This window comes from Antechinus flavipes, chromosome 3, assembly GCF_016432865.1.
Source record: "Antechinus flavipes isolate AdamAnt ecotype Samford, QLD, Australia chromosome 3, AdamAnt_v2, whole genome shotgun sequence".
Taxonomy (NCBI): domain Eukaryota; kingdom Metazoa; phylum Chordata; class Mammalia; order Dasyuromorphia; family Dasyuridae; genus Antechinus; species Antechinus flavipes.
Genome location: NC_067400.1, coordinates 604566947 through 604593004, shown reverse-complemented (window position 1 = coordinate 604593004; position 26058 = coordinate 604566947). Strand labels below are relative to the sequence as shown.

At 38.1% G+C, this 26058-nt stretch overlaps 1 protein-coding gene across 5 annotated transcripts in view; it reads left to right on the top strand.

Moving 5' to 3' along the window:
• The window catches only part of CCDC27 (coiled-coil domain containing 27), a 42141-nt gene extending 20081 nt beyond the window's left edge, over positions 1-22060 (top strand). For 2 of the 5 annotated variants that reach the window (XM_051988734.1, XM_051988731.1), the window contains 11 exons: positions 477-599; positions 3532-3671; positions 4160-4333; positions 4500-4556; positions 6920-7147; positions 9131-9247; positions 10637-11089; positions 11263-11340; positions 12066-12278; positions 19658-19762; positions 21842-22060. In XM_051988734.1, coding sequence (XP_051844694.1) covers positions 477-599; positions 3532-3671; positions 4160-4333; positions 4500-4556; positions 6920-7147; positions 9131-9247; positions 10637-11089; positions 11263-11340; positions 12066-12278; positions 19658-19762; positions 21842-21955 — 1802 coding nt within the window. In that variant the 3' untranslated portion in view covers positions 21956-22060. Of the gene's footprint in view, positions 1-476; positions 600-3531; positions 3672-4159; positions 4334-4499; positions 4557-6919; positions 7148-9130; positions 9375-10636; positions 11090-11262; positions 11341-12053; positions 12279-19657; positions 19763-21841 lie in introns of those variants that run through there. The other 3 variants (XM_051988733.1, XR_007952316.1, XM_051988735.1) reach the window with 3 other exon arrangements.
• The last annotated feature ends 3998 nt before the right edge of the window (positions 22061-26058 follow it).

The following is a 26058-nucleotide window of genomic DNA, read 5'->3' as shown; positions in this document are numbered from 1 at the left end:
TTGTATTTCAAGGAGAGAGCTCTGAAAACTGGAGAAGAACAGGAAAAGCCTCCTGTAGAAGGTGGCACTATAAATGTCCTTTGAAGGAAGTTAAGGTTTATTTTGTAGTTATCAGTCCTTGTTGTTTTCTTCCAGTAGACTGTGAGATCCTTAAAAATATATGGTTCTCTCTCCACCTATGGAGACACCCATGTAGAAATATAGAAATACATGCAGTTGTTTTCTCTATTAAAAAAAAATCTATTACTAGTTTGCTCAAAGGAATGAAAAAAATCAGTTTTAAAATGTTTGTTAAATTTAAATTTTCAGGAAAGTAAACTAAGTTTTAAAGATTATAACAACCCAGCATATCATAGGTGTTTAATAAATGTTTGTTTGATTATTTAATTGACTGACTAGAAATCAGCATATAGAATAGGCACTTTATCAAAAGGTATCGAACTGAAATTAATCAGAAATCTTCTAAAACTTCTCAGGGCCAGGTTTGGTTTCTATATCTGACCTTCCCAGTGGCACGTACTTCAAAAATGTCAACTATGAGAACTGGAAAATGACAGATGATACATCATTCTCAGACATCTTAAAATCAATGCAAAAAGGTAAGAGGTTGAATCAGCTAATGACAGGGTTTGTCCTTGGTATTTTTCTATTGTTCTCTTTTGCTCCCTCTGTACAATCCAGAGTCCTCCATACCTACAAGTTTGCATCTGGGGATCCCTTTCCCAATTCAGTGAGCTTGGCTAAGTTTTCAGATGATTTTGCTTAAAAGGTACTTGAAATTTAATTGGATTCTTTTTTCTGTAACCATTGCTCATCTCCTCCCTCACAGATGTAACAGACTGACATGTCATGTATGGGCCATTGATCAAACCATAGTTGAAGATGTTGTCAGCTGGTGGAGGATGGTCAGGGTTCTCTGTGCATATTGGGGATTGTACAGCTTGCTTATCCAAGAATGATCTGTGAATGTGACATATATTGTATTATTTTGGAATAAGCTAGGGCGATACTGTAACAAGAAGATTTCCAGAGAATTTGGCTTACAAAGATTCCTGTTTTATATATTTCCTAATAAGAAGAATATGCCTAAATATTGCTCCAGAGAATAAAAGGTGGAAAGTGTGCTAGTTGGGTGTATCACTCAGGAGCACGGTTCTCTATACCTACTTGTAGTCTCTGCTCTGTCTGTGACGTGATAAAAATGATTGCTTTATTTCAGCCAGGAGGTCTCCAAACACTATAGCTGTGTCTTCCCTTTTTGCAGCTGGCTATTCAATCACTTATAAGAAGAGTAAATTTATTTATGTTGGGCTATATACTGTGCATCCATCTTATGTTGCTAGGGAGAACACAGAGCCATGCTCTGTTGCCTTATGTCCCCAAGACTCACAGAAAAATCCCCATTTGATGAAGAATTCATCTTTGCAAATGGATATATATATATATATATATATATATATATAAATAATCATCTGTAAAGATGAATTCTTTATATATATATTTATATATATTATATTTATATATATAATTTTTATTATATTTATATTTTATTTATATACATTATATATTATATTATATTATTTATTTATATTATATTTATATATTTTATATTATTTTAAAATATTTATTTATTTTATTTATATTTATATTTCCTTTTATATTATATTATATATAATTTATATTTTATATATATATATGCATATATATATAAGCTTTTCTTTTGGGGGGAAAATGAAGACAACATAATTCCAATATGTTTCCCATTTTTGTCTGGTTTCTAAGCCAAACTCTGCCAGATACTTGGTGACATCTACTGCTTCTGCTCACCAGCCTGAGCTACTTACCAACTCTCTTAATTCACGTGAAATGTATTTTGTATTCATATAGTTCCTGAGTTTGTCTTGACAGGTAGATTCTCATATTTTCTATCAGATACAGTTATTTTCAACAGAATTTTTCTTTCTCTCATTTACTGTTGTGTTTTGTTGGTTTTATATATGTGTCATATATATATATGACTCTTACTTGCTATTGATAATCATCATAGAAATTTCAAGATTCCTAATAAGGGTAACAACTATTGAGCTTGTGATTAGATTTATGACATACTAGGTATAATAGTTGTATAAACAATACGATTCTGTAATGTCTTATATACATATATTATTATAAATATACACACATATGCAATATGTGATTGTATAAAACTTCTATTTTTCTTTGCTTAATGCCATTCATTGTTGTTTTTAAAATGTGTGATTTTTTAAAATTGTTCATAACGTTGCCATACGTGCTTTTATGTAATGTTCTTCACATATTGGTTATATGTGTAACGTATGTTATTGCTGTATGGACACATGCATGATTTCACAAATATGGTCTCAAACACAAGTTGTGTAATCCTGGGCAAGGGACTTAATTTTTTTTAAATTTTATTTTATAATAACTTTTTATTGACAGAACCCATGCCAGGGTAATTTTTTACAGCATTAAAGGGACTTAATTTCTATCTGCCTCAGTTTCCTCGTTTGTTAAATGAGGAATAATGGGGATGATAAAATGGGGATAATGATAACATCTACCTTCAAGATTTGTTGAGAATCAAATGAGATTATAATTGTAAATTATTTGGCACAGTACTTGCACATGGTAAGTACTATATAAATGTTAGATATTCTTTATTATTATTGGGTCTCTTTAGAGAATAGTCTGCAACACATATCACTGGCCGGGCTAAATCATTTCTCTGCTAGCTGTCCCTTCTGACTCTCCTGCTGAGCAAAACCATTTCTTTGATATTCTTGGGCCACTGAAACAGTGAGAAACTCATTCATTACCCAGGCACCCTGGTAGGATACTGAAAAGTGTTACATTCTTTAAATGATAAGCAGTTTCCATAAGCAAGAGAAATGCCAACTTCTTCAGATCTGTTCTGGGGTTTGTGGTACTTTCTCTTTCTCTCGGTCTATATAAAGTGGCTCATAAACTTCACCAAATTGCCGAAGGGGAAACACAAAAGAGATTATTACAAACTCCAGCCTAATGCTGTATACACAGCCCCTTCATCAGTAGTGACCCTCATTAATGTGATGAGAAGTGTGCAACCATTCCTATACCTGTATAATTTTCCCACAGTTCCCAAAGAGATGTCTGTGTTTTGGTTTTTTTTAATTCTAGTTTCTCAGTTTTCTAACCTTTAAAACTGAAAACAGTTCCATGCAAATAAACTGATGGAATACAAAACTCTGTAGCAACCTTATCTCCCCCATTGCTTTTGCCTTAGAACGGATCCTCTCATTACCTTCATCAGAGGGGCAATTTCTCTTATCTTAGAGAATATTTTTTCAAGCTGATTTTCTAAAAATTAATACTCCTTATACAAATATAGATTTGTTTTCCTCTTGCACTCCGTCCAACCTCCAGAATATTCCCCATGCAAAAAGGGGCAGTACTTTATAGGATCTGGTGTCTTAAAAAAACTTTAATCATTTGGACAAAATAGGAATAACTCTCTCTTTTTTTATTTTTTAGAGAGGAAACTGCCATATAGCAAGAGTGCCTACGAATTCCAAGCCCCCAGACAAAGCGAGGAAAGCCCCAGTTTGGAGACCGTGATGAAGAGCTCCCAAACCCGGAAGATGCCTTGGTATGCTACTGTGATTCAGGAGAAGGTGAGCCAGTTCAGAGCCCTGATTTTCATGGAGTATTCTGCATGGAGCAGGGCTTATACCCCAGGGCCCTGGGGAGGAAAGATCGGTGTAAAACTCTAACGGGATATAAATACAGGAGCCATTATCACTGCAAACTGTAAAGTGCTATAGTTATGGAGGCCATTTGATGGCAGTTAGAAAAATGGTACTCAAGCTCAAAAGAGACTGGGCTTTGCTCTGTTTGGACCAATGAACCGAAGCTGTAATGCTGTCAGGAATGAACTTCACACAGTAAGAGCTGTCCCAAGTACAAGGATCTATTTGAGAGGTGTTGGATGTCCCCTCCTTGAAGGACTTTCAGGAGAGGCTGGATGACCCCATGGCAGCAAGTTTGCTGTGGAGTTGGTTGTGTCTGCCCCGGTGTGAAGGTGTTCAGTGGCCACTGAGGTCCTTTTGGGGGATTTTGTGAAAAGTACCATTCACCAAGGACAGCCCGATTCTCTTCCCAGGATCGGCACTTGCTCATGATGAAAGATGAGATCAGTCGGCTTACAGCCTTGGAGGATGCTTGCCTGAAGAAGGACGATGAACTTTCCCAGCTTAAAAAGGAGGTGAAGGAACTACAGAAACAGCTGCAAATCCTGAGTGAAGCCCAGAAAATAGATATTCACCTCAAGAAAGAGGTGAGCAGCTGCCAGGAGGAGGATGGCCCATACTGGGAGGGGAGGGGAGAAAAAATCGCAGGGCTGCATGATCTTTGCAGCAAATAGCTTTTTCTTTGTGTTAAGGACTCCACAGCCCCTCTTGACCTTCTGAAGCTGACCCTTTCTCCCTTTTTGCTTCTCTTAGCCCTCAGGTGAGATCAAAGACATCTATGATGACCTGGAACAAAAGGAAGACTTAGAGGTAGGTGATAAGCAGTTACAGCCTCCCTCTCACCCTATTCATGTTATCTTGGCCCTTATCTTTTGTCATCTAAGCAAGTCACTTAATTTCTGAGGATTCTCAGTTAACTATCTTGACTGAAGAGATTTTTCTTGCTGAGACCTCACAGGAAAGCTCCTGACTCCCCTTAACCTCTTATCAATCAATTAATAACTAGCTATTAAGTACCTACTATGTGCTAGGCACTGTGCTGAGTGCCAGAGACACAAAAAGAGGCAAAAGACCGTGTCTGCCCTCAGAGAGCAACCGCACCCCCAAATTTGGAGTTGCGGTGAGTCAAGCACTTTGTAAGCCTTGAGTGCTATTATGAGCCCTAATGAGGGACAACATGGCATGATGTGGGTAGAGAAAGTCCTGGGTTCAAACCCTGGGCTGCCTTCTTAGTAGCATCATGACAATGTGGAAGGTCCTCTACCATCTCTTCACTTCAAGCAATTGCCTTGATATCTGTCTTCTAACTTCTAAAAGGGTTGTAATCTACCCTTTGCGATTTCCCATAATTGTCCATTCTGAAATATTACAAATCCTTCCAATGGTTGCATTTTCTCTTGTGGAAATTAACATGAACATTAATGGCCGTAATGTATATAATCTTTGCAATATATTGTTGCAATCTAGTCTTTATTTAGAAATTTTGGAAACATGTTCATTTCCATGTCCATTAATGAAATCATTCTATAATTTTCTTTGTTTTTATTCTTTCTGGTTTGAGTATCGGTATTATATTTGTTTTATAAAAGGCGTTTGATAGGACCCCTTCTTTACTTATCATTCCAAATAATTTATTTAATTTTAGAATTAGTTGGTCTCCAAATGTTTGATAGAAATCACTTATAAATCTGTCTGGTGCTATTGCTTTTATTTTTCTTTAGGAAGATAATTTATGGCTTGTTCAATTTCTTTTTTTCTAAAGTAAGTCTATTTAGATATTCTATTTCCTCTTCTGCTAATCTAGGCAGTTTATTTTTTCTAAATATTCTTCCATTTCACTTAAATTTTTAAATTAGTACATAATTGGGCAAATAGCTCCTCATAATTGTTTTGATTTCATCTTGGTTAGTGATAATACTAACCTTTTTCATTTTTAATACTAGTGATTTAATTTTCTTCTCACTTTAAAATCCTATTAACCTATGAGTACATGAATGCCAAGATAGGAGCTGAAAAGTTTGTGATGTAGGACAAAATCAGTAGAAGAGGTAGGAGGCAATATGATAGGTAGAAGGTTGGACTCAAGACAGATAGATTGTAGGGTTGGAGGCTTTAAGGATAAATCCCTTCTTTTTGCCTTTGTAAAATGAAGGGATTGAATTAGGTAATTTCTGAAATGTGTATAACATCCCATTATCTTCTAAATCAGCTTTCATTACCCAATATACTGGTTCGCAAAATATCTCCCAGACCTTCATCTATCTCCTTGGAAAAATAGAATTAGAATCACAGGTCAGAGTGGGAGGATACCAAAGGAAAGCATTGTGCTGAAGTCCAATCCCAAGACTAGAAAAGGATCCCTTTAGACCAGCCCTTTTTACCCCATACCTTGTTGCTTCTGAAGCAGATGAGATTGACTCATAGATATTTGCGATTTCTTCAACATGATCTCCTTTCTACTCATGGACTTTTAAGTCTTACATTCAGGGTAGACCCCAGGCAAATGAGGAATAGCTCAAAACCATGTTTTCCATCAATCTATGGGGCAGCCAAGAAGCAACACCTGAAATGTGTTTAATTTCCTTGCCCACCATTGGGACTGATAGGTGCGAAATGTCAAGACATTCTGGGTAATAACATGCAAAAATAAGCAAGTCCAGTGTGAGTCCCCCTTAGTTCACCAAATGAGTATGCTCATTACCACAGGGCCCCTTGCTGTGACAGATAGGATGAGAGGACCCCAGGGGCCTGCCCCCCATGCTGGGCCTGCCTCATTTGTATGTCATTTCTCCAACCTGGGCTTTCTGACACTTATTTGGAAGCACATCTTTCTGGAGTGTGAGCCGGGATAGGAGCTGAAAAGTTTACGATGTAGGTTAAGACTGACCCCTGTATGAGTCCCCCTACTCCTGAAGTTCTTAAACTGGGATCCACGAACTTTTAAAAAATATTTTTCCATAATTAGATTTCAATATAATCATAATCTTACCTATTTTATTTTCTACATTAAAAAAAAAATTTTTTTTCCTGAGACAGTGTCCTTAGTTTTTACTAGATTTCCAAGGAGAACCAGGACACAGAAAAGAACGAAGAGGTTCTGCCTTGGAGAAAAATCATCTGCCTGTCACCCTTACCCACTTTTCACTTTGAACCCAACTGACTTCATTCCATAGCCACAAGAAGATACTGAGATGGCTCCAGAGACCAAGCCAAGAAAGGAAGCTAAAACTCACAGAGGGGAGAAAATGCAACAAAGAAGCTTCCCGGAAGAGTCAAAGGAGGGAGGTTCTAAAATGTGTATAGAATCCTTACCAAGCCTTCTATCCGGTGAATTAAATCAAGTCAGTGTCTCAGAGAGTTTTACAAGAGAAGAAGAAGATACACAAAAATCTACACAAGAGGTGAGATGGGGCAAGACGATGGCGAGTGAATGGGGTTTTTTGCTGGGGTGCCAAATATTAATCTAGATATTATTGTATTGTTACCATTTTACAGATGAGGAAACTGAGGCAAAAAAAGAGGTTCAGGGATTTTTTTCCACTTAGGGCTTGTAAGTGTCTAAGGCTGGACTTGAACTCAGGTTTTTTTTCTGCTGAGCAGCCTCCCATGTCATCTCTATGATTTTTCATTGCTGTAGGCTGCCTCTTTGTTTCTGGCCACAAATCATATAGATTTGTGTCTTGGAAGCGTGGATGGGCTCAGTAAACCCAACCTGGACAAGAGAGAAGGGAAAAACACAGCTGATAAAGCACGTCTTTCTGGGGTTGGGTCTGTAGCACCATCTTCCAAAAAGAATATGCATGTTACTATGCTCATTAAGAAATTATTTTTTTACGCCTACTGCCAAGTGTTGTCAAGAAATTCAAGTGAGATAATGCCTGGAAAATACTTTGCAATAACATAGAAATGTTATTGTTATTTTTTATTTTTATTTATTATTTATAATTCATAATAATATATTATGCATAATATATAATTAAAATATTATTTATTATTATTATATTGTCACTCTTTGGGAGCTGGGGGTGTGTGTGGTAGTTTCCTAGACTTCTATTTGTAACATTTTTTTTTCCCTGAAACAATAAAAAGAATTACACCTCATAAGGAGCTCTCTAAAGCATTTCATGCTTAGGTCAGCTCAATCCACAGGAGGTCTTATTAAAACCATTCTATTCTGAGTATTTAGAGTGGCAAGTATACGGCCTGAGTATATATGTTCTGAGCCATTGTAATCTGAATAAAAATCAGCTTCCTCCTTCCTAAGGCTTCACAATAGAGTCACAAAAGATTTCTACCTCACTGACAGAGTCCTCATTCAGTTCATCCATCCATCTAATCCGTCCACAAACATTTATCCAACATTTCTTTCATGCTTAGACATGGCTGAGCTTGGTTCTGTTTGAGTTTATAAAACATGTTGCCTCTCTTTCATGGATCTCACTGACACCAAGAAAAAAATAATGAGATAAAATAATACTTATAGAGGTACAGACACATAATAAGTGCTTAAGAAATGGATGCTAAATTATAGGGCAAAACAAAATGAAGTGTTATTACATTTGCTTTGGACACCATATTTTTGGAAAACCTGGACAAGATGGAAAACATCTAGAAATAGTCAACTCAGGGAAATTTCTCAAGTTCAGACCATAGAAGGCTTGATAAAAGGAACAGGGGATGTTTAGCTTAGAGACATGAAGATTGAGGATGGGACCTGATAGCCATCTTCAAATTTTTGAAGGACTGTCTTGTAAAAGAATGATTACTGTTGTTTGACTTGACATCAGAGAAGGGAACTAGGAAAGTGTGGGACTTGAAAAAAAGGCTAATTTAATTGTGGGAGTCTGGAAAAACTTTCTCACAATAAAAGATTCCCAAATAGGAATGGGTTGATTTGAAAGGTATTCCTATTTCAAGATGGAAATGATTGCCCATCAGAGATGCCATTAGGAGAGAATTCTTGTGTGGGTTTTTGCAGTTGGGTTTCCTGGAAATCCACTTGTCTTTATAAAGACAGGATAGTTCCTGAAAGAGTAAAGGGAAAAGAGGGGAGAAAAGAAAGAGTAGCTAGAAGGAGAAAAAAAAAGAGTAGTAAGGAGAGAACAAGGGAAAGAAAATAAAGAAGAGGATAAAGATGAGACAAGGGAAGAGGGATAAAAGAGGAAGGAAAGATGAAAAGGAAAGCAGAAACAGGGAAAAGAGGAAGGGAGACACTCAATTGATTTTGAGACCCCTTTCCACTCCTAAAATTCTGTGTGATACTCTATGGCAAAGTCATTCCCAACTCTTTGGCCTCCAAGAGGATCAAAAACATGAAGAAATAATGACAGCTGAAACTCTTATACTAGTTCTCCCTTTCTCTGTCCCCACATCTTTTTTTCCAGGATTCTGTGATTGCAGAAAAAGTTCGAAAGTCACCTCATTTCCCTGATGAAGGCAGCGTCGAAGCAGAAATCAAAATTGCCGAAGAAGAGGAGAAAATCTCAGAAGAGGAAGCAGAAGTAATCGACTATATAGACAGGGAATTAGAGGAAGTGCTCATGGCCAAGATCAATGAGTATGAGCAGGTCAATGAAGAGCTCCAAGCTGAGCTGGAACTCACAAGAAATGAATATTCAATCATCGCAGGTACGAAGCCGTGTTGTGTTGCTGAGCCTAAATGGGCAAGAGATTCCCTCTGAGTGTTCTGGGAGGTGGGGTACAGAGGGTGAAGGGGGGGCTTCCAGTCACTTTCTGGACACCCTCTTGCTCACAGAGCCAGGAGAATGGAAGCAACTGGCAAATGTGTGTAGAAGCGGGGAGGAAGGGAGGAAGGATGAGCATACCAACGGTTGGGTTTGCTTTCCAAGAGACACGTCTAGAATTTGTTCAGGACTTCCTAAAGGAAAATAGCTATGGAGAAGTGATATGAAGAGAGAGAAAAGAAACTGGTCCCAGCTCGGAAGTATGGAATCTTGTTGGGCAAGGGCAGGCCAGCTGGCATTGGGGTCTTGGAGAGCAGACAATGAACCTTTCTGCTCCTTGCCTTTCTTCTTCCTCCTTCTGTTCTTCTTCTCTTCCTCTCTCTCTGTCTTTTGTTTTTTCTTTTTTTTTTCCTTGTCTTTTTCTCTTCCTCTTTTTCTTTGATTTTCCTTCTCTTTTTCTCCCTCTTCTTCTTTATTCTGCTTTTTTCTTTTTCTCTATTTTCTCCTCGGTAATCTTTCTTTTCCTTTTTTCTTTTCTTTTCATTTTCTCTTTCTCACAATTTTTTTCTCTTTGTTCTCATCTCCTTCTTCCTCCTTTTCATTCTCTCCTTCTTGCTAATTTTTCTTCTCTTTCTCCTCTCCCTACTAATCCTCATTTTCTCTTCTTTTCTCATTTTCTTTCTTTCTTGTCCTATTTTTTCCTTTCCTTCTCCTTTCTCTTTTTCTCCCTTCCTTTTTACTTTTTCCTCTTACCTCTTCCTCTTTTCCTTCTTTCTCTTTTCCTCGTCTCCTTGCCCCTCTTTTTTATTTTTCACTATTCTTTCTCATTTTTCTTTTTCTTTCTTCTTCCTCCTCTCCATTTTCTTCCTCCTGTTAATCTTTCTTTTCTCTTTCCATTCTCTCCTAATGCTTTTTCTCTTCCTCCTTTTTTCCTTTTATTGTCTTCTTTTTTTCTCTTCCCTTTCCCTCTTTTCCTCTCCATTGTCTCTTGCTTGCTCCTTTTTTTTCTCTTTCCTTTTCTTTCTAACCATTTTCCTTCTTCAATTTTTTATTTTTGTTCTTTTTTCTCTTTCTTCTTTTTTCTTTCCCTCTCCTTTCTCTTTTTCTCCCTCTTCTCTCTTTTCATTTCTTCTCTTCCTTCTCCCTTTTGTCCTCTTCCTTTTTTTCTTATTTTCTCCCTTTCTTCTATTCTTTTCCTATTGTCAGTTGCTCTTTCTTCTCTCTCTCATTTCCCTCCCAAATCTCTTCTTCTTTTTCCCTCCTTATCTTTTTTCTTATTCTCTTTTTTCTTCTTTCTGTCCCTCTATTCATTTCCCCCTTCTCTTCTCTTTTTTCTTCTTCTACTCTCTCTTCCTCTTTTCCCTGTTTCTGCTTTCCTTTTCATCTTTCCTTCCTCTTTTATTCCTCTTCCCTTCTCATCCTTATCCTCTTCTTTATTTTCTTTCCCTTGTTCTCTCCTTACTACTCTTTTTTTTCCCCTTCTGGCTACTCTTTCTTTTCTCCCCTCTTTTTCCCTTTACTCTTTCAGGAACTATCCTGTCTTTACAAAGACAAGTGGATTTCCAGGAATCCCAACTGCAAAAAACCACACTGGAAAAAGAAAACCTGCAGAAGGAACTCCGAGAAAGGAAAACTCAGCTTCAAGCCATGTCAGACAAGGTTCTAGTCCCCTCCAGACCAGTATTTCTCTCAATCATGGGGTCCATGAAACTACTTCTATTTATTCTATCGAGCTTCCACTGGGTTCAGCCCTGCATCAGGCGTGCTCCTGGGTCTTGGGTTGCCAGGGAAATAGCCACCACATTGAACAGCCTCCTTCTCTTGTCTTTTAGTTTGCTAGCCTCCGAGAAGAACGAAAACGTGAAGAAATGATGGGCATCATTGAGAAAGACAATCTTAACCTCCGACAGGTCCGAGTATTGTTAGATTAAAGATAACATTGTCATTCTTATTATAGACCAAATCCTATTACAACTAACATCATTGAAGGATGAAAATCTCTCTATGACAAAATAATTCCCAAGCACCAATTATTGGTGAACTTCTTTTAAGTTATTGTAGCTGACATTTCTATAGTGCTTTATAGCTTGGAAAGTGCTTTATGTACATCTTTCATTTGCCCTCACAAAAGTTCTGGGATATAGATATTACAGGTTTCATTACTCCCATTTTAAAGATGAGGAAATTGAGGTACAAAGCAATTAAGTGATTTGCCCAGGATCATGGTATATACATAGATGTGTATTATTTATATATATTCCATGTATGTATTATACATGTATATGTTATATAAGTATATATTACACATATATGAGTATCAGAGATGAAATTTGAACCCAGGCCTTCTAGATTCCAAATCTGGCATTTTATCCACCAGGTGATTCCTTATCACAAAACTCTGGCACAATTTAAAAAAAAAATGAGAATACAAACAGTCTCTTGGAATTTATGTAATAGGATTTGGCTGGTAGCCAAAACATGAAAATGCTAGTGGGGACTGGCCAGCCACATGGGGACATTGAATCTGATCAATTTTGAGCTATATAGACTTGACTTTATTCCCTCAGCTTGTCTTTAGACTGGGGAGGGGGGGAGCTGGTCTATCCTCCATTTTATCTCCTAGTTCTTCCCCTAGCATGTATCTGAGCTGGAATTTGAACTGAGGAAGAGGGAAGACGTCATCTCGGAGTACGACAACAAGATCAATAAGCTTCAGGCTCAGGTGAATTCAAATGAGAACCAAATGAAACGTCAGGAGAAGCTCTATGAGGAACTGCAGAGCCGTTATGAGGAAATGCAGCTTTCAGAGCAGCAGTTCCGGGTGCTTCTGGAGACTTCCCAAGTCAGGGTAAAAGTTATTTTGTCTTCCCTAGCACCTTCCTTACACATGGGGGAGATATGGGCATGGGGATGGGGAAGAGAGAGGGGGGCTTCCTGGAACTCCTTGTATGCTACACTGCAAGCAAAACCAGATGATTGTGAGAAGCAGTGAGCCTGTCAATCAAGGAACATTGATTAAGCACCCACTATGTGCCAAGCACTGAGCTAAGTGCTTCAAAACACAAAAACAGACAACAGGCCGTCTCTGATCTCAAGGATCTCATATTTGAATGGGGGAGGCAACAAAATATGCAAAAACAAACAAAATGCATACAGGAGAAATGCAAGATAATTAGTATTAACATGATGGAAGATTGAGAAAGATTTCTTGAAGAAGTTTTAGATGGGTCTTGAGGAAGCCAGGAAAACTATGGCATAGAGATGAGGTAGGAGAGAATTTATGGTATGGAAATAACCAATGAAAATGCCCAGAGTCAGAAGATAGAGGGAGGGAGAAAGGTGTAAGAAGACTGAAAAGGCTTTCAAAGAAAAGATTTTATGTTTGGTCTTGGAGGTCATAGGGAGCACTGGCAGTGACATGCTCAGCCTTGTGCTATAGGAAGATCAGTTTGACAGCTGAGTGCATCAGATGGAAGTAGGGAGAGACTTGAAGCAGAGGGACCAAATATGAGGGGAGTGCAATGTACTAAGCATAAAGATGGTTGGGTCACAGGAGTGATAGAAGCCCATTAAGATTGTGCGTGTAAAGATTTAATAACAGAATTGTAGGATTTCAGAGCTGATTGAGGGAATATTGGAGTCCAGTTGATCCATTTTCATTTTTACATTGAAAGGGGACTGATGCCCAGAGAAATTAAGTGATTTGCACAAGACCACACAGTTAGCATCACATCAGGAATTCCAGTCCAGGTTTTTCAACTCCAAATCCATCACCCATTACACCCCCACAGGGGTCCTCAAACTTTTTAAATAGGGGGCCAGTTCACTGTCCCTCAGACTGCTGGAGGGCCGGACTAGAGTAAAAACAAAACCTTTGTTTTGTGGGCCTTTAAATAAAGAAACTTCATAGCCCTGGGTGAGGGGGATAATCGTCCTCAGCTGCTGTATCTGGCCCTCAGGCCGTAGTTTGAGGACCCCTGTAAGAATTACACGCTCAGATTCTGTGATACTGAACCTCATTGCACATGGAAGTAAATAAGATCCTTCCCCAGCCCCCATTTACCATTCTCTTTTCTCTACTTCTATCTCTCTCTCTCCTCTTAGCCTTTCCCAAATCTTCCTTTGTGCTCCCTATACTCCCTGTTCCACAATTAACATATGTCTTTATTTTAGACTTTCTTTTTTTCATGTTCCATTTATCTTCTGGCTGTCACAGAGCTCAGACACACGAGGGAGAGTCAGGATCCCATTTGCTATCCAATGTCACTTTATCATTCTTTTCTTGCTCCTATCCTTCAAAAATCTCTTTTCTTCTGGTGTTCATTCTATCTAAATCTATCACCCAATTCCAAATCAGGGGTGATAAAATGCTGAGGTTCTGTCCTCCAGGTCATTCGCTTGTCTCATAAAGGGAATTCAGTCCCTCTCCTGTCTACACTTATGCTGACTTCAATGTGCATATTTATTTTTCCTCAAGTTCCTTGGCCTCCTAGTTCCTCAATCTCTTCAGCTCCCATGAATGATCCATTGTTCTACCTTACTTCAGTCTAATAGAGGCCCAGTCAGAAAAACCTGTTCTTAGCATCACCCTCAAGAGTATGATTCCACAATTAAGAACTTTGCAATTCCTTTAAGTGATTATAACCTCCAATCACTTTATTGCTTCTTATGCCTCATTATCTCTAAACCTATTTTTCTTTTTTGTTTTGTTTTTTTATTAAAGCTTTTTACTTTCAATATATATAGATAATTTTCAACATTCACCCTTGCAAAACCTTGTGTTCCAAAATTTGTTCTCTTTCTCTTCCCCCATCCCTTCCCCTAGAGGCAAATAATCCAACATATTGTTATGCCACAGTTCTCTTTAACTGTCCTGACTCAGTTTCCCTGTCTCAGTTTCCTTAACTGTTCTGTCTCTGACCCAGTAAAACTAAGGATTATTCGCTCTCGGGTTATAAATTAGCAAGATAAAAGAGTAGATCTCCTGATTCTTTTATGGATTTACAATATTCCTTTAGAATATTCCAAGATTAACCCATGATATCTTTACTTCTTTGTCTCTGGAATTTTTAGGTTTTATGGCTTCCCCTCCCTGATAAAAACTTTCCCTCCCTTTCTCTTCTTTGTCTCCAAAAAGGTATTTAAGAAGTTGGGGTTCCTCCATTCATTGCTGGAGTATGGCGGCTGGCAGTTGTATGCCGGACTCCTCCAGCCCTGGGACCAATATGGATTCCTTGGTCCCAGTAGACTTATCTCTGTCTGACTGGATAATCTGAGACGACAGTCCTGTCCAGTCAATCTTACTCTCCCATTAATAAAATATTAAAAACTCTCTAATCTCTCTCCTGCCTCAGTTTCTCCGGCATTACAGTGGAAATATGTATAGAAGAATTGCACAAGTTTAACATATTGTAATGGAAATATGTATAGAAGAATAGAAGAATTGCACAAGTTTAACATATTGTAATGGAAATATGTATAGAAGAATAGAAGAATTGCACAAGTTTAACATATTGTAATGACTGTCATCTCAGATTATCCAGTCAGACAGAGATAAGTCTACTGGGACCAAGGAATCCATATTGGTCCCAGGGCTGGAGGAGTCCGGCATACAACTGCCAGCCGCCATACTCCAGCAATGAATGGAGGAACCCCAACTTCTTAAACACCTTTTTGGAGACAAAGAAGAGAAAGGGAGGGAAAGTTTTTATCAGGGAGGGGAAGCCATAAAACTCTAAAAAATCCAGAGACAAAGAAGTAAAGATATCATGGGTTAATCTTGGAATATTCTAAAGGAATATTGTAAATCCTTGAGGACACAAAACAGTCAGGAATCTACTCTCTTATCTTGCTAATTTATAAGAGATTGAGACAGAACAGTTGGAAACTGAGACAGGGAAACTGAGTCAGGATAGTTAAAGAGAACCGTGGCATAACACCACAACTATCACTCTGCACAAGAAAAATCAGATCAAAGAGGGGGAAAAATGAGAAAGAAAACAAAATGCAAGCAAACAACAACAAAAAGAGGGAAAATACTCTGTGATCCACACTCAGTTCCCACGATCCTCTCTCTGGATTCTCTCTCCATCATAAGAGCATTGGAACTGGCCTGAGTCACCTCATTGTTGAAGAGAGCTACATCCCTCTAAACCTATTTTTCATACTCCCTAGGACCTCCGGCCCCTTGATCTGTAGTGCTTTCCCAGAATGCTTACTCCCTGCTCCAATCTCACTTTTGTGTCTTTCCAGTCTTAACCAGTTCAATATTACCTGGTCCTCTACTCTAGAGTCCTTTGACTCTTGTGCAATTGCTGCTTATTATGCCCAATCTAACTCAGTCATGGATTTCTCTTGTAATCTGCTCCCTCTCTTCCTATTCACGAGCTTCTGAACAAAACCAGAGGAAGTCGTGCAATGGGATTGCCCAGTGCCATTATAAATATATGCCATTAGATTTCCATTGGTCTTCACTACAGCAAAGCAAAGTTCTAACATTTCCCTAATTTCTTCTTTATGCCCCTCCCTACAGTAGATGTTCCATTTTTCAATTGAAACCTCCCACATAGTCCCTACTCCCTTTTCCCTGCTGAAGTCTTTACCTCTTATTTTCCAGAGAAAATAGAAGCCATTCTATATATTCTTCCTTCTCCCCTTTCTTTATATTTCAAAACTCTTTGACCTCATCCCCTTCTTATCTCTCTCTCTACCCTAGTTTTTAAATGAGCCTTCTCTCTAAGACCAATCCCCACAACTTCCCATGTTCTCCAGGTAATCAGCCCCACAACCAACACATGCAACCGATCTCCTACTGTCTTCCTCTTTAATGCTCAGTTTTCCCCTATCAATTCCTTCCCTATTTTCCTATAAGCAAGCCTTCTAGAAGTCTTCTCGAGCCTTAAAAAAAACCCTCACCTGACCCTATCATTTCTTCAGACTGTCATCCTATAGCTCATTTCCCTCTCACAGCTAAACTCTTGGAAAGTGCTATCTCCTCTCCTGGCCCCCAATTCCTTTCTTCTCACTTATTTCCCAATCTTTTACAAAATCTTGTTTCACTTGTCTGAAGCATCTCTCTGCAAAGTCCCCAATGATCTATCTCTTAATTGCCAAATCCAATGGCTCTTTCTCAATTCTCATCATTTGATATAGTTGACTTCCCTCTCCTCCATGATAGTCACAGTTTTTGGGTTCCTGGTCTCTTGATTCTCTTCTTGACTGACTGATGGTTCCAAATTAGCATCTTTTGCTGCTTTATCATGCATGTCATGCTAACTAACTGAGAAGGTGCCCCATGTCTCTTTCCTGGAACCATTTCTCTTCTCCCTTGTCCACCTCATAAACTCTCATGAGTTTGTCATCTCAATGAAAATGGCTTTCATATATCCAGCCTTCCTCTCTCTCCTGAGCTCCCGTGATGGGGCGTATCAAATTAATTATTCTGGAAGTATTTCAAACTTAACATATTAATAGCAAAACTCATTATCTTATTTCTCCAAACCTACCTCTCTTTGGAACATTTATATTTCTGTCCAGGTGCCTAATATACAACCTTTTAGTCACTTACATTTGCAATCTCAGAATTGTAATCAAATCTTCATTCATTCAGATGTGTAATCATCTTCTAACTGATCTGCCTGCCTTAAGTCACTCTTCAATACATTTAAAGTGTTTTTTCCTGAAGTCTGGATTTGACTAATTCATTCACTCAATAAACTCTTGTAGCTCCCTATCACCACTAGAATCAAGGGCAAATTCCTTTGTTTTCAAGTAATTCCCTCATTTGAAACTCCTATGGTTCCCTATTATCACCAGAATCAAGGGCAAATTCCTTTGTTTCTAAGTCATTCACTCACTCAATAAATTCCTATGGCTCCCTATTACCACCAGAATCAAAGACAAATTCCTTTCTTTGACATTTAAAACTCTTCTGACCCTGCTTTTCCAGTCTTATCACCTCGCATTTCTCTCATGGTGCACAACAATCTAGCCAAATCATCCTTCTTAGTGTTCCTCATATACTTCACTTTTTACCCCTGTGTTGTTGACTCTCTATCCCCTCTGCCCAGAATTCACTCTATTTTCACCTTTACTACTTACATTAGTTTCCTTCAAAGTCTCCTCTCAAGCATCACTTTGTAAATGAAGATTTACTTTCCTGATTCCCCATCCCTAACCCCAGCTGCTGGTGCCCCTCCAATTATCTTGTTTTTATTTATATATATATCATCATGCACAAATTGTCTCTTATCAAAATTATATTACAGACACTTTGTGTATGTTTGTAAATATGTGTGTATTGTTTTTTCTTGATGGAATATAAGCTCCTTGAGAGCAAGGACCAGTTCATTTTTGTTTTTTTTTATCCCCAAGATTCTTGTGCATAAGAGGTGCATAAAAATGCTTATATAAATTAATTGAATGGGGAATGGCTGTAGGAAGAAGGGCATAAAATAAGGGGGATCCTTAACTTGAAAATGATGGGCAAGGGATAAGTAGGTGGTCCAGTGGATAGAGCACCAGCCCTGAAGAATATATATGTACGAGAAGGAAGGAAAGAAGCAGTTTTAAGTATCTACTCTATGCCAGGAACCCTGTTAAGCACTATATTTTATTTCATTTAATTATTACTTTATTTAATATTACCTTATTTGATCCTCACAACAATTCCTGGGAAGTAAGTGCTATTATTGTCTTCATTTTTCAATTGAGGAAACTGAGGCAGACAGGGATTAAGTGATTTAACTATGGTTACACACTCAGTTAAGTCTCTGAGGTCACATTTGAACTTCATTATGCCATCTAGTTGTCTCTAGACTAGATGTAGGTTTGATGTAGAGCATCCTTTCCAACTCTGAGATTTCTATGGTTTAATGAATCTACATGTTTGCCAATACACATAAAATGATCTATTTTATTATAAATATAATAACTCAAAAAATGCTCCAATGATCTCATTCATGGGGAGATGCCTTCTGACAAAGCAGATCACAGTTCATCCATCTTTCCACACTCAATCAATACACAAGGAAACAAACCATAAAATCAGAGCCATCTGCATTTGAATTTTTGAAAAGAAGGAAAATAGAAAAAATAAATTTTACCGACATAAGAGCAATAATCATTTTTATGTGCCTCTCTGTTATCAAGTTTTCTTGATATTTAAAAAAAATTTTTTTAATAACACAAGTGCTGATAATCCCTTTAATTTGGCCCTTTTTCCTCTGTATCTTTCCATATTTATTCACCTTCTTCGAAATAAAAAATGCATTTTAAAAATCCATTTTGGTCCAAACCTATCATTTTGTTAATGCAGAAAATTCCTGCTGGAGAAAGTTCCCTCACCAGCATCCAGCTCAATTTAAAGTCTTCGATCATTGTCTGGGAAACAGAGTTTAGATAAATTGGCTAGGACCACACAGCATTATGTGTCAGAAGCAGGATTTGACCATGGAGCTTCCTAATTCCCAGGCTAGCTCTTATGTCACATGCCATGCATTCTCATACTCTTCCACTGGCTTCTTTTCATCATTACTTCAGCTGGAAGTGAATTCTTTTCTTTTCTTTTTTTAAATAACTTTTTATTGACAGAACCCATGCCAGGGTAATTTTTTACAACATTATCCCTTGCATTCATTTCTGTTCCGATTTTTCCCCTCCCTCCCTCCCTCCACCCCCTCCCCGAGATGGCAAGCAGTCCTATACATGTTAAATAAGTTACAGTATATCTAGATACAATATATGTGTGCAGAACCGAACAGTTTTCTTGTTGCACAGGGAGAACTGGATTCAGAAGGTAAAAATAACCCGGGAAGAAAAACAAAAATGCAAGCAGTTCACACTCATTTCCCAGTGTTCTTTCTTTGGGTGTAGCTGCTTCTGTTCATCCTTGATCAATTGAAATTGAATTAGCTCTCTTTATATCGAAGAGATCCATGGAAGTGAATTCTTTTCAAATTGACTTTGATTTTAGAATGTGATCGTGAATTGAAGCCATCAGTTAGCCTGTTCCTTAGGGATGACATAAAAGCCCTTGAGTTTGTGTTTTTAATTCAAAGGGACCTCTTATTGGATGGAGCAAAAACTCCCGTGATGGCTAAACATTTTTGGAAAGGTTTTTTAGGTGTGGGTTTGCTTTAGGGCACAACACGCAGTATAGCCTTCTCCATTCACAAACGTTTTCTACTGCCCTTTAACCTTTGATTTTGGGGCCCTTTTTGTCCACAGCTTGAAAGGTTAAGAAGTAAAGTCATGCAGGCTGCATTTAGTGCAACAGGAATCAAGTCTCCTGCTACAGAAATAACAGACAGTGACATCCTGGAGGCCTTGCAGGTATGTTCCTGACTTCTCACCTTGCTTTCTTGCTTACAGGTACAACTTCTCCCTATACTGTAACTAAGAGATTTTTGCTCTTGAGGGAAAAGATGAAAAGTATAATTTTAGTTGAGGGAGTGAGATGGGATGTTGGGAAACAGAGACTCCAGCTCATCATTGACTTGTAATAGGGAAAAGGAGGATGAAGTGGGAGAAAATAACCTAGGAAGACGCTTATTGGGGGTAATTTCCTATTTTAACTAATTATTCTTGTTAACTAAGCTGCTATCAGCACCACTAAAATTCTGCACCCCAGAGAAAGCTCTACCTGCCTGACCCTAGTTACCTGGTTTTCTGTCACAAAACAGGCTAGACTAGCTTGAAGACAATTGATTCCTAAGGGCATCATCAGCTCTAATGCCACCTCCATGAGGGTATTGCCTGTTCTAGAGAGGTGCCAAATTTAGCAGGCTGCACTAGACAGTAAATACCTTGAGGGTATCAAATAAAAATGAGAAATCCTGTTCATCAAGTTCTTTGTCATCATCCCCATATGGAAACTATGATAATCTGGAGGAAAAAAGCTATAGGTAATGATGACTAGATATGGGAAGGCATTCTTAACCGGAGATAAACCCCTTGTTTGCAATCCTCAGGGACAGAGCAAGGGAAAGCAGATTTGCACTGGTATGGAATAGATTTAGTTTAGTTATATTACATTATATTTTATATGATATATTTATATATTATATAACATAAAATGTATATAATAGAATATATGTTATATGACATATAATATTATATTTAGTTTAGACTAAACTAAAATTTAGACTTTAAGACTTCTCAGAGTTGAAGGATCATGGGAAACCTAAGGGCATCATGAGCTCTAAAGCCACCTCCATGAGGGTATTACCTGTTCTAGAGAGGTGCCAAATTTATCAGGCTGCACTAGACAGTAAATACCTTGAGGGTATAACCAGGGTGGTGTGATCATAACTTTGTACTAGGGCAACAAATTTTAGAGGCTACTTAAAGTGCTTACAATCCTTCAGTAACATAAAAAGAATTGAGTGAGCAAGAATGCCAATGAGCTGTCAACTAGTTAGCAAGGATCAAGAGTTAAAATGGGAAGTTCCCAAATGGAAGGCTTTCTCCCTCCTTTGCCCCTCTCTCCGCTGTGATTGCAGCCCAATTGGGACTTAGCCTTCTGGGCCCTGCCCTATTTCCCAAAGAAATCTTCCCCATCAGTGGCTTTGTGGTATCCTATCTCCCTGCCAGCCCTCTTGCATATAAATTTGTCTTTAAGAATCTATCTCATGATACTGACCCCAGATAGTATAACTGCTACTTACAACTCTAACTAGAAAAGAGGAAGCTTGGGAGGAACCAGGACTTTAGTTCCTGATAATTCTTCCCTTTAAGGAACTCCTAGTGGGGAATTTCCCAAAGGATTTGGACAGCTATTAGAAGAAAAAGGAATTCAGATTTCCTTTGCTTAGCCCAGAGGTCAGAAGTAGGGAAAAATGGGAGGGGGTTACAGGGAGAGAGCTTTCAGATAATATCAGAAAAAAACTGACTTATCCCACAGTGGAAAAACCTGCTTCAGGAAATAATGACTTCTCCCTCTTCATGGAGAAGGTGGCTGGCTATTCCTCAGAAATATCGTAGAAAGGATTCCTGCACAGGAACAGGCTGGTCTAGGATATCTAGATGGTCTCAGGTATCTCATCCAACTAGATCGTCTTGGATGTGTCTTCCAGTTCTGAGATTCTGGGTGAAATGCTGGACTAATTCAAAGAGAGGTGGCCATATTCCTTCTCTGGATATTTCAGAGGAAAAAGAACTGGGTCCCATCTGGCTGATATTATGTAGGGGGAGTCCTTTGTAAAGAGGAAGGGAAAAAAGTGGAGACTGTGAACTCCTTGAGACCAGGAACTACCTTTTTATTATTATTATTATTATTCTTATTCTTTTTGTAGCCCTAGCCCTTAGCACCATGCCTGAGACACAGTAGTCTTTTAATCAATGTCTTTTGATTGATTATTGATTGAGAAGCTTGGAAAGTCATTTTCCTCTTTGGATGTGTTTCATTTATAGAGAATCATTAATGAACGACTGGATTTTTATCAGCAGTTGAAACAGAAAGGGGTGAAAGTCCCTCCTCTCCACCAGAGTGAAGTAGTGTCTTCTTTGAAGGGCAAGAAGAAATAACATCCATTCTGAGAAAAACTCTTAAGATTTGTTCAGCCACGCTGAGACACAAAAGCTACTTTCTAGAAATATATACTGTCCTAGTGTCTACGTTTTCTACTGGAATGGACCCAGAAGGACCCTGGGATGTTCAAACTTTATTCCTCATGCAACAGCATTATTAAGACCGCACCTCCCCCCAGCTTCTTCCAGGGATGCAGGATGCTCTTGGCAGATAACTAGTCATGTTTCCTTCTCTCTCCCCCCATCCCTTGCTCCTTTCTTCCCCCACGCTGGTTTTTCTGGATTCTTTTCAGTCCCAGATTTTTGCTTTTCTCCTTTCTCTTTCCATATTAATGATTACCCAATTCAAACTAACCCCCCTGTCCTCCTATTTCTCCTCTGACTCTGACCCTAGAGTCATATATAACATAGAGCTGTTATTATTCCTAACAGAAACCCTAGAAAGTAGATCGCCAAAAGGTTATTCTTTAGCCAATATGTTCCTCTTACATCATATTGCTGGTCAAGGTGAAGGGGGATGTAGGATTTCTATTAGGAATATAACAAGTCGCATGTTAAAGCTTAAAAGTAGTTTACAATTGCTTTCTCACAATAATCTTCTGAGATCAGTATTTTTATTATCCAGAAACTGGGGCTAGAGTTCTCCCTCTTCATGGAGAAGGTAGTTGGCTACTTCTCAGAGACATCTTGTCTTAGTGAAGATTCCTGCTCAGGCTCAGGCAGGTCTAGGATATCTAGAATGGTCTCCGGTATCTCTTCCAACTAGATGGTCTTGGATATGTTTTGAAATCTCAGAGTTCAATTCTGGACCAGTTCACCAAGAGAGGTGGCCACATTCTTTCTCTGGATATTACAGAAAACAAGGAACTAATTCCACCTGAATAATATCATGTAAGAAGAGTCTTTTGCAAAAGAGGACGGGAAAAGATTGAGATCGTGAGCTCCTTGAGGCTCAAAACACATGGCTAAGAAATTATCTGAGGCAATATTTGACTCAAGGCTTCCTGCCACCAAGTTCTGCACTCTATCCACGGTGGAATCCAGATGCCTAAGGGAAGAATTATGTAAATTTAAAGAGCTATAGAAACTTTAATTGGGATGAGACTAAACAACTATGAAGGAATGCTATAGTTTGATAGGATTTTAATTGGGGAGCCACTCAAGAGTTCACCGTGACTGAGTCAATTGCAACATTTTGTTAACCAAGAATTATATAAAAATAGCAGTGTCAAGGATGACATAAGGAAGGTAGATTGGATATGTGGTAAGAATGAGGGATAGCTGACAGACCATACAATGTCAAGGAATCCAAAGACTAGGCTCCAAAAAGTGGATATAAGGGAAGACACGATCATAAAATAACATAGATTATGATTCATATCATTGAGTGGTACATTAATATTGAATACATCAGAATCACCAAAATAAGGAGAGAAGTATAAATGTCATGAGCTATTCAAACGATTTCTCTTTCTGAAAACCTTGTAAAGATTATTGCTTGTTATTCAATTTAAAAAATTTATTATTATCTTTTCCTCTTATATTGCTTTCATTTCTAAATTTATTCTTCCTCTTGACCCTTTCCAGAGAATCATTAGTACTCTCTTGGCTTTCTGGAAGAAGAGGACATAGCAATAGACCTGTTGGCTTCAGGAAATCTAGGGTTTCCACCTCCCCCACCTAGGAGCTCTTAGCTCTGAAGTCAATCCTGCAGAAAGCCTATCCTCTAAATTAGGGGGTAGGACTTTTTCTCAAATTCTCTCTTATTATGTCCCAAACCTGGAATGTTGGGGGAAATCACTTAATGCTTAAGCTTGGCTCATTTCATGGTCCTCCATGAACTGAACATGAAATGAACTGAAGGGAACTGAAAGGTTCTCCATGTGCAATATAGATCCAGTATAGGACAGCTACTTATTTCTCCCACCATAAAAAAAAAAAAAAAAAAAAAAAAAAAGAAATTCTTAGATCACAAAAGATATTATCAGTACACCCTAACAAAGACTTAGAATGTATGAAACATTTACCTATCATTCTTATTAATACTCTTTGAGGAAGTTGAAACTTAAAATATTAAAATACAAGACACTCAGTGATTATTGAACAATCATTTCTCCTTTCATCTTGATTCTGTTCTATATAAGCAAATCCCTCAAGGTCCATGGCAGCTGTAGTAGCTGCAGGATATACCTCTTTCCGGATAGCTAATACCAAATGATCCAGGAGCTCTTCATCTCTTGACCTCACAAGGTTGCCACCTAGGATGGAATTTTCTCTCACTTTAAAACTATCCTTTGCTCAACGTTAGTTGTCTGACAGAAACAACTCCTGTCTCCTTCCTGCTTAACCAGAAGTGACTGAGGGGGCCCATCTCAGTTCTACATATGCTCCAAGGAGGTGTGCTCTAGCCAGAGAAGAAAGGGGTGTTGAATCATGGAAGATGCCAGTGTAGGACTAACAGTATGTTGGGCCTGTATTAAAAAGGCTCTCTGCTCTCTGTAATTTTTGTAATTTTCTAAATTACAAATGTAAATTGGTAAATTTTGTAAATTACAAATATAAATTGGTAAATTTTGTAAATTACAAGATTTAAAAGTACAAACTCATTTATTTATTTATTTATTTTTAAAATTTTATTTAATAATAACTTTATATTGACAGAACCCATGCCAGGGTAATTTTTTTTACAACATTATCCCTTGCACTCATTTCTGTTCTGATCTTTCCCCTCCCTCCCTCCATCCCCTCCCCTAGATGGCAAGCAGTCCTATATATGTTAGATATGTTACGGTATATCCTAGATACAATATGTGTTTGCAGAACTGAACAGTTCTCTTGTTGCACAGGGAGAATTGGATTCAGAAGGTAAAAATAACCTGGGAAGAAAAACAAAGATGCAGATAGTTCACATTCGTTTCCCAGTGTTCTTTCTTTGGGTGTAGCTGCTTCTGTCCATTTATCAATTGAAACTCAGTTACGTCTCTTTGTCAGAGAAATCCACTTCCATCAGAATATGTCCTCATACAATATCATTGTCGAAGTATATAATGATCTCTTGGTTCTGCTCATTTTCCTCAGCATCAGTTCATGTAAGTCTCTCCAAGCCTCTCTGTATTCATCCTGCTGGTCATTTCTTACAGAACAATAATATTCCATAACGTTCACATACCACAATTTACCCAGCCATTCTCCAATTGATGGGCATCCATTCATTTTCCAGTTTCTAGCCACTACAAACAGGGCTGCTACAAACATTTTGGCACATACAGGTCCCTTTCCCTTCTTTAGTATTTCTTTGGGATATAAGCCCCATAGAAACACTGTTGGATCAAAGGGTATGCACAGTTTGATAACTAAAAGTACAAATTTAGAGCCATTTTCATTCCACATGTTCATATGGACTATTTGTACCTGACCTGTGGTAGAGTCTTCTGGCTCATATTGGTCTGATTGGCCACTGTCGGACAACCCTGTATCTTGACCTGGACACAGTGATAACATTTTGGCCCTCTTGAGAACAAAAGATAAGAATGGCTAAGATAGGGGTATGTATGATTCACCTCATTACTCTAGGAATTTTTAAAAGGAAGTTCAGTAAAACTAACAGACATATATCAACTGAGACTGACAGTGCATGAAATGTTCCTGTAGTCCTTTCAGAGTGGAATTTTTTCTTATCTCTGGGGACTAGTTTGGGCTTCCTAAATATACAATGTTGGTTGTATAAATTTTTGTTGTTCCTTTCCCTTTATGTCGTTTTAGTATTATCTTGATTGTTTTTCTGGTTCTATAATCCCCTCACTACCAATTCCTATATCTTCCTAGGATTTGTTGAGTTCTTCAAGTTCATAATTTATTATAGCACAGCAGCATTCCATTATGTCCATGTACATTTGTTTAGCTATTGTCCATTAATTATTTCTTTGCTACTATAAAAAGTGCTGCTATAAACGGTTTAGTATATAAAGGAACATTATTAGTCTTTTTGACCTGTTGGGATATGTGCCTAATAGTTGGGTTTCTTAATCAAAGAGGATAGTCACTTTAATCATTTTCTTAATCACATTCTTTTCAGAATGGTCCAGTTCTACCCCCTCTTA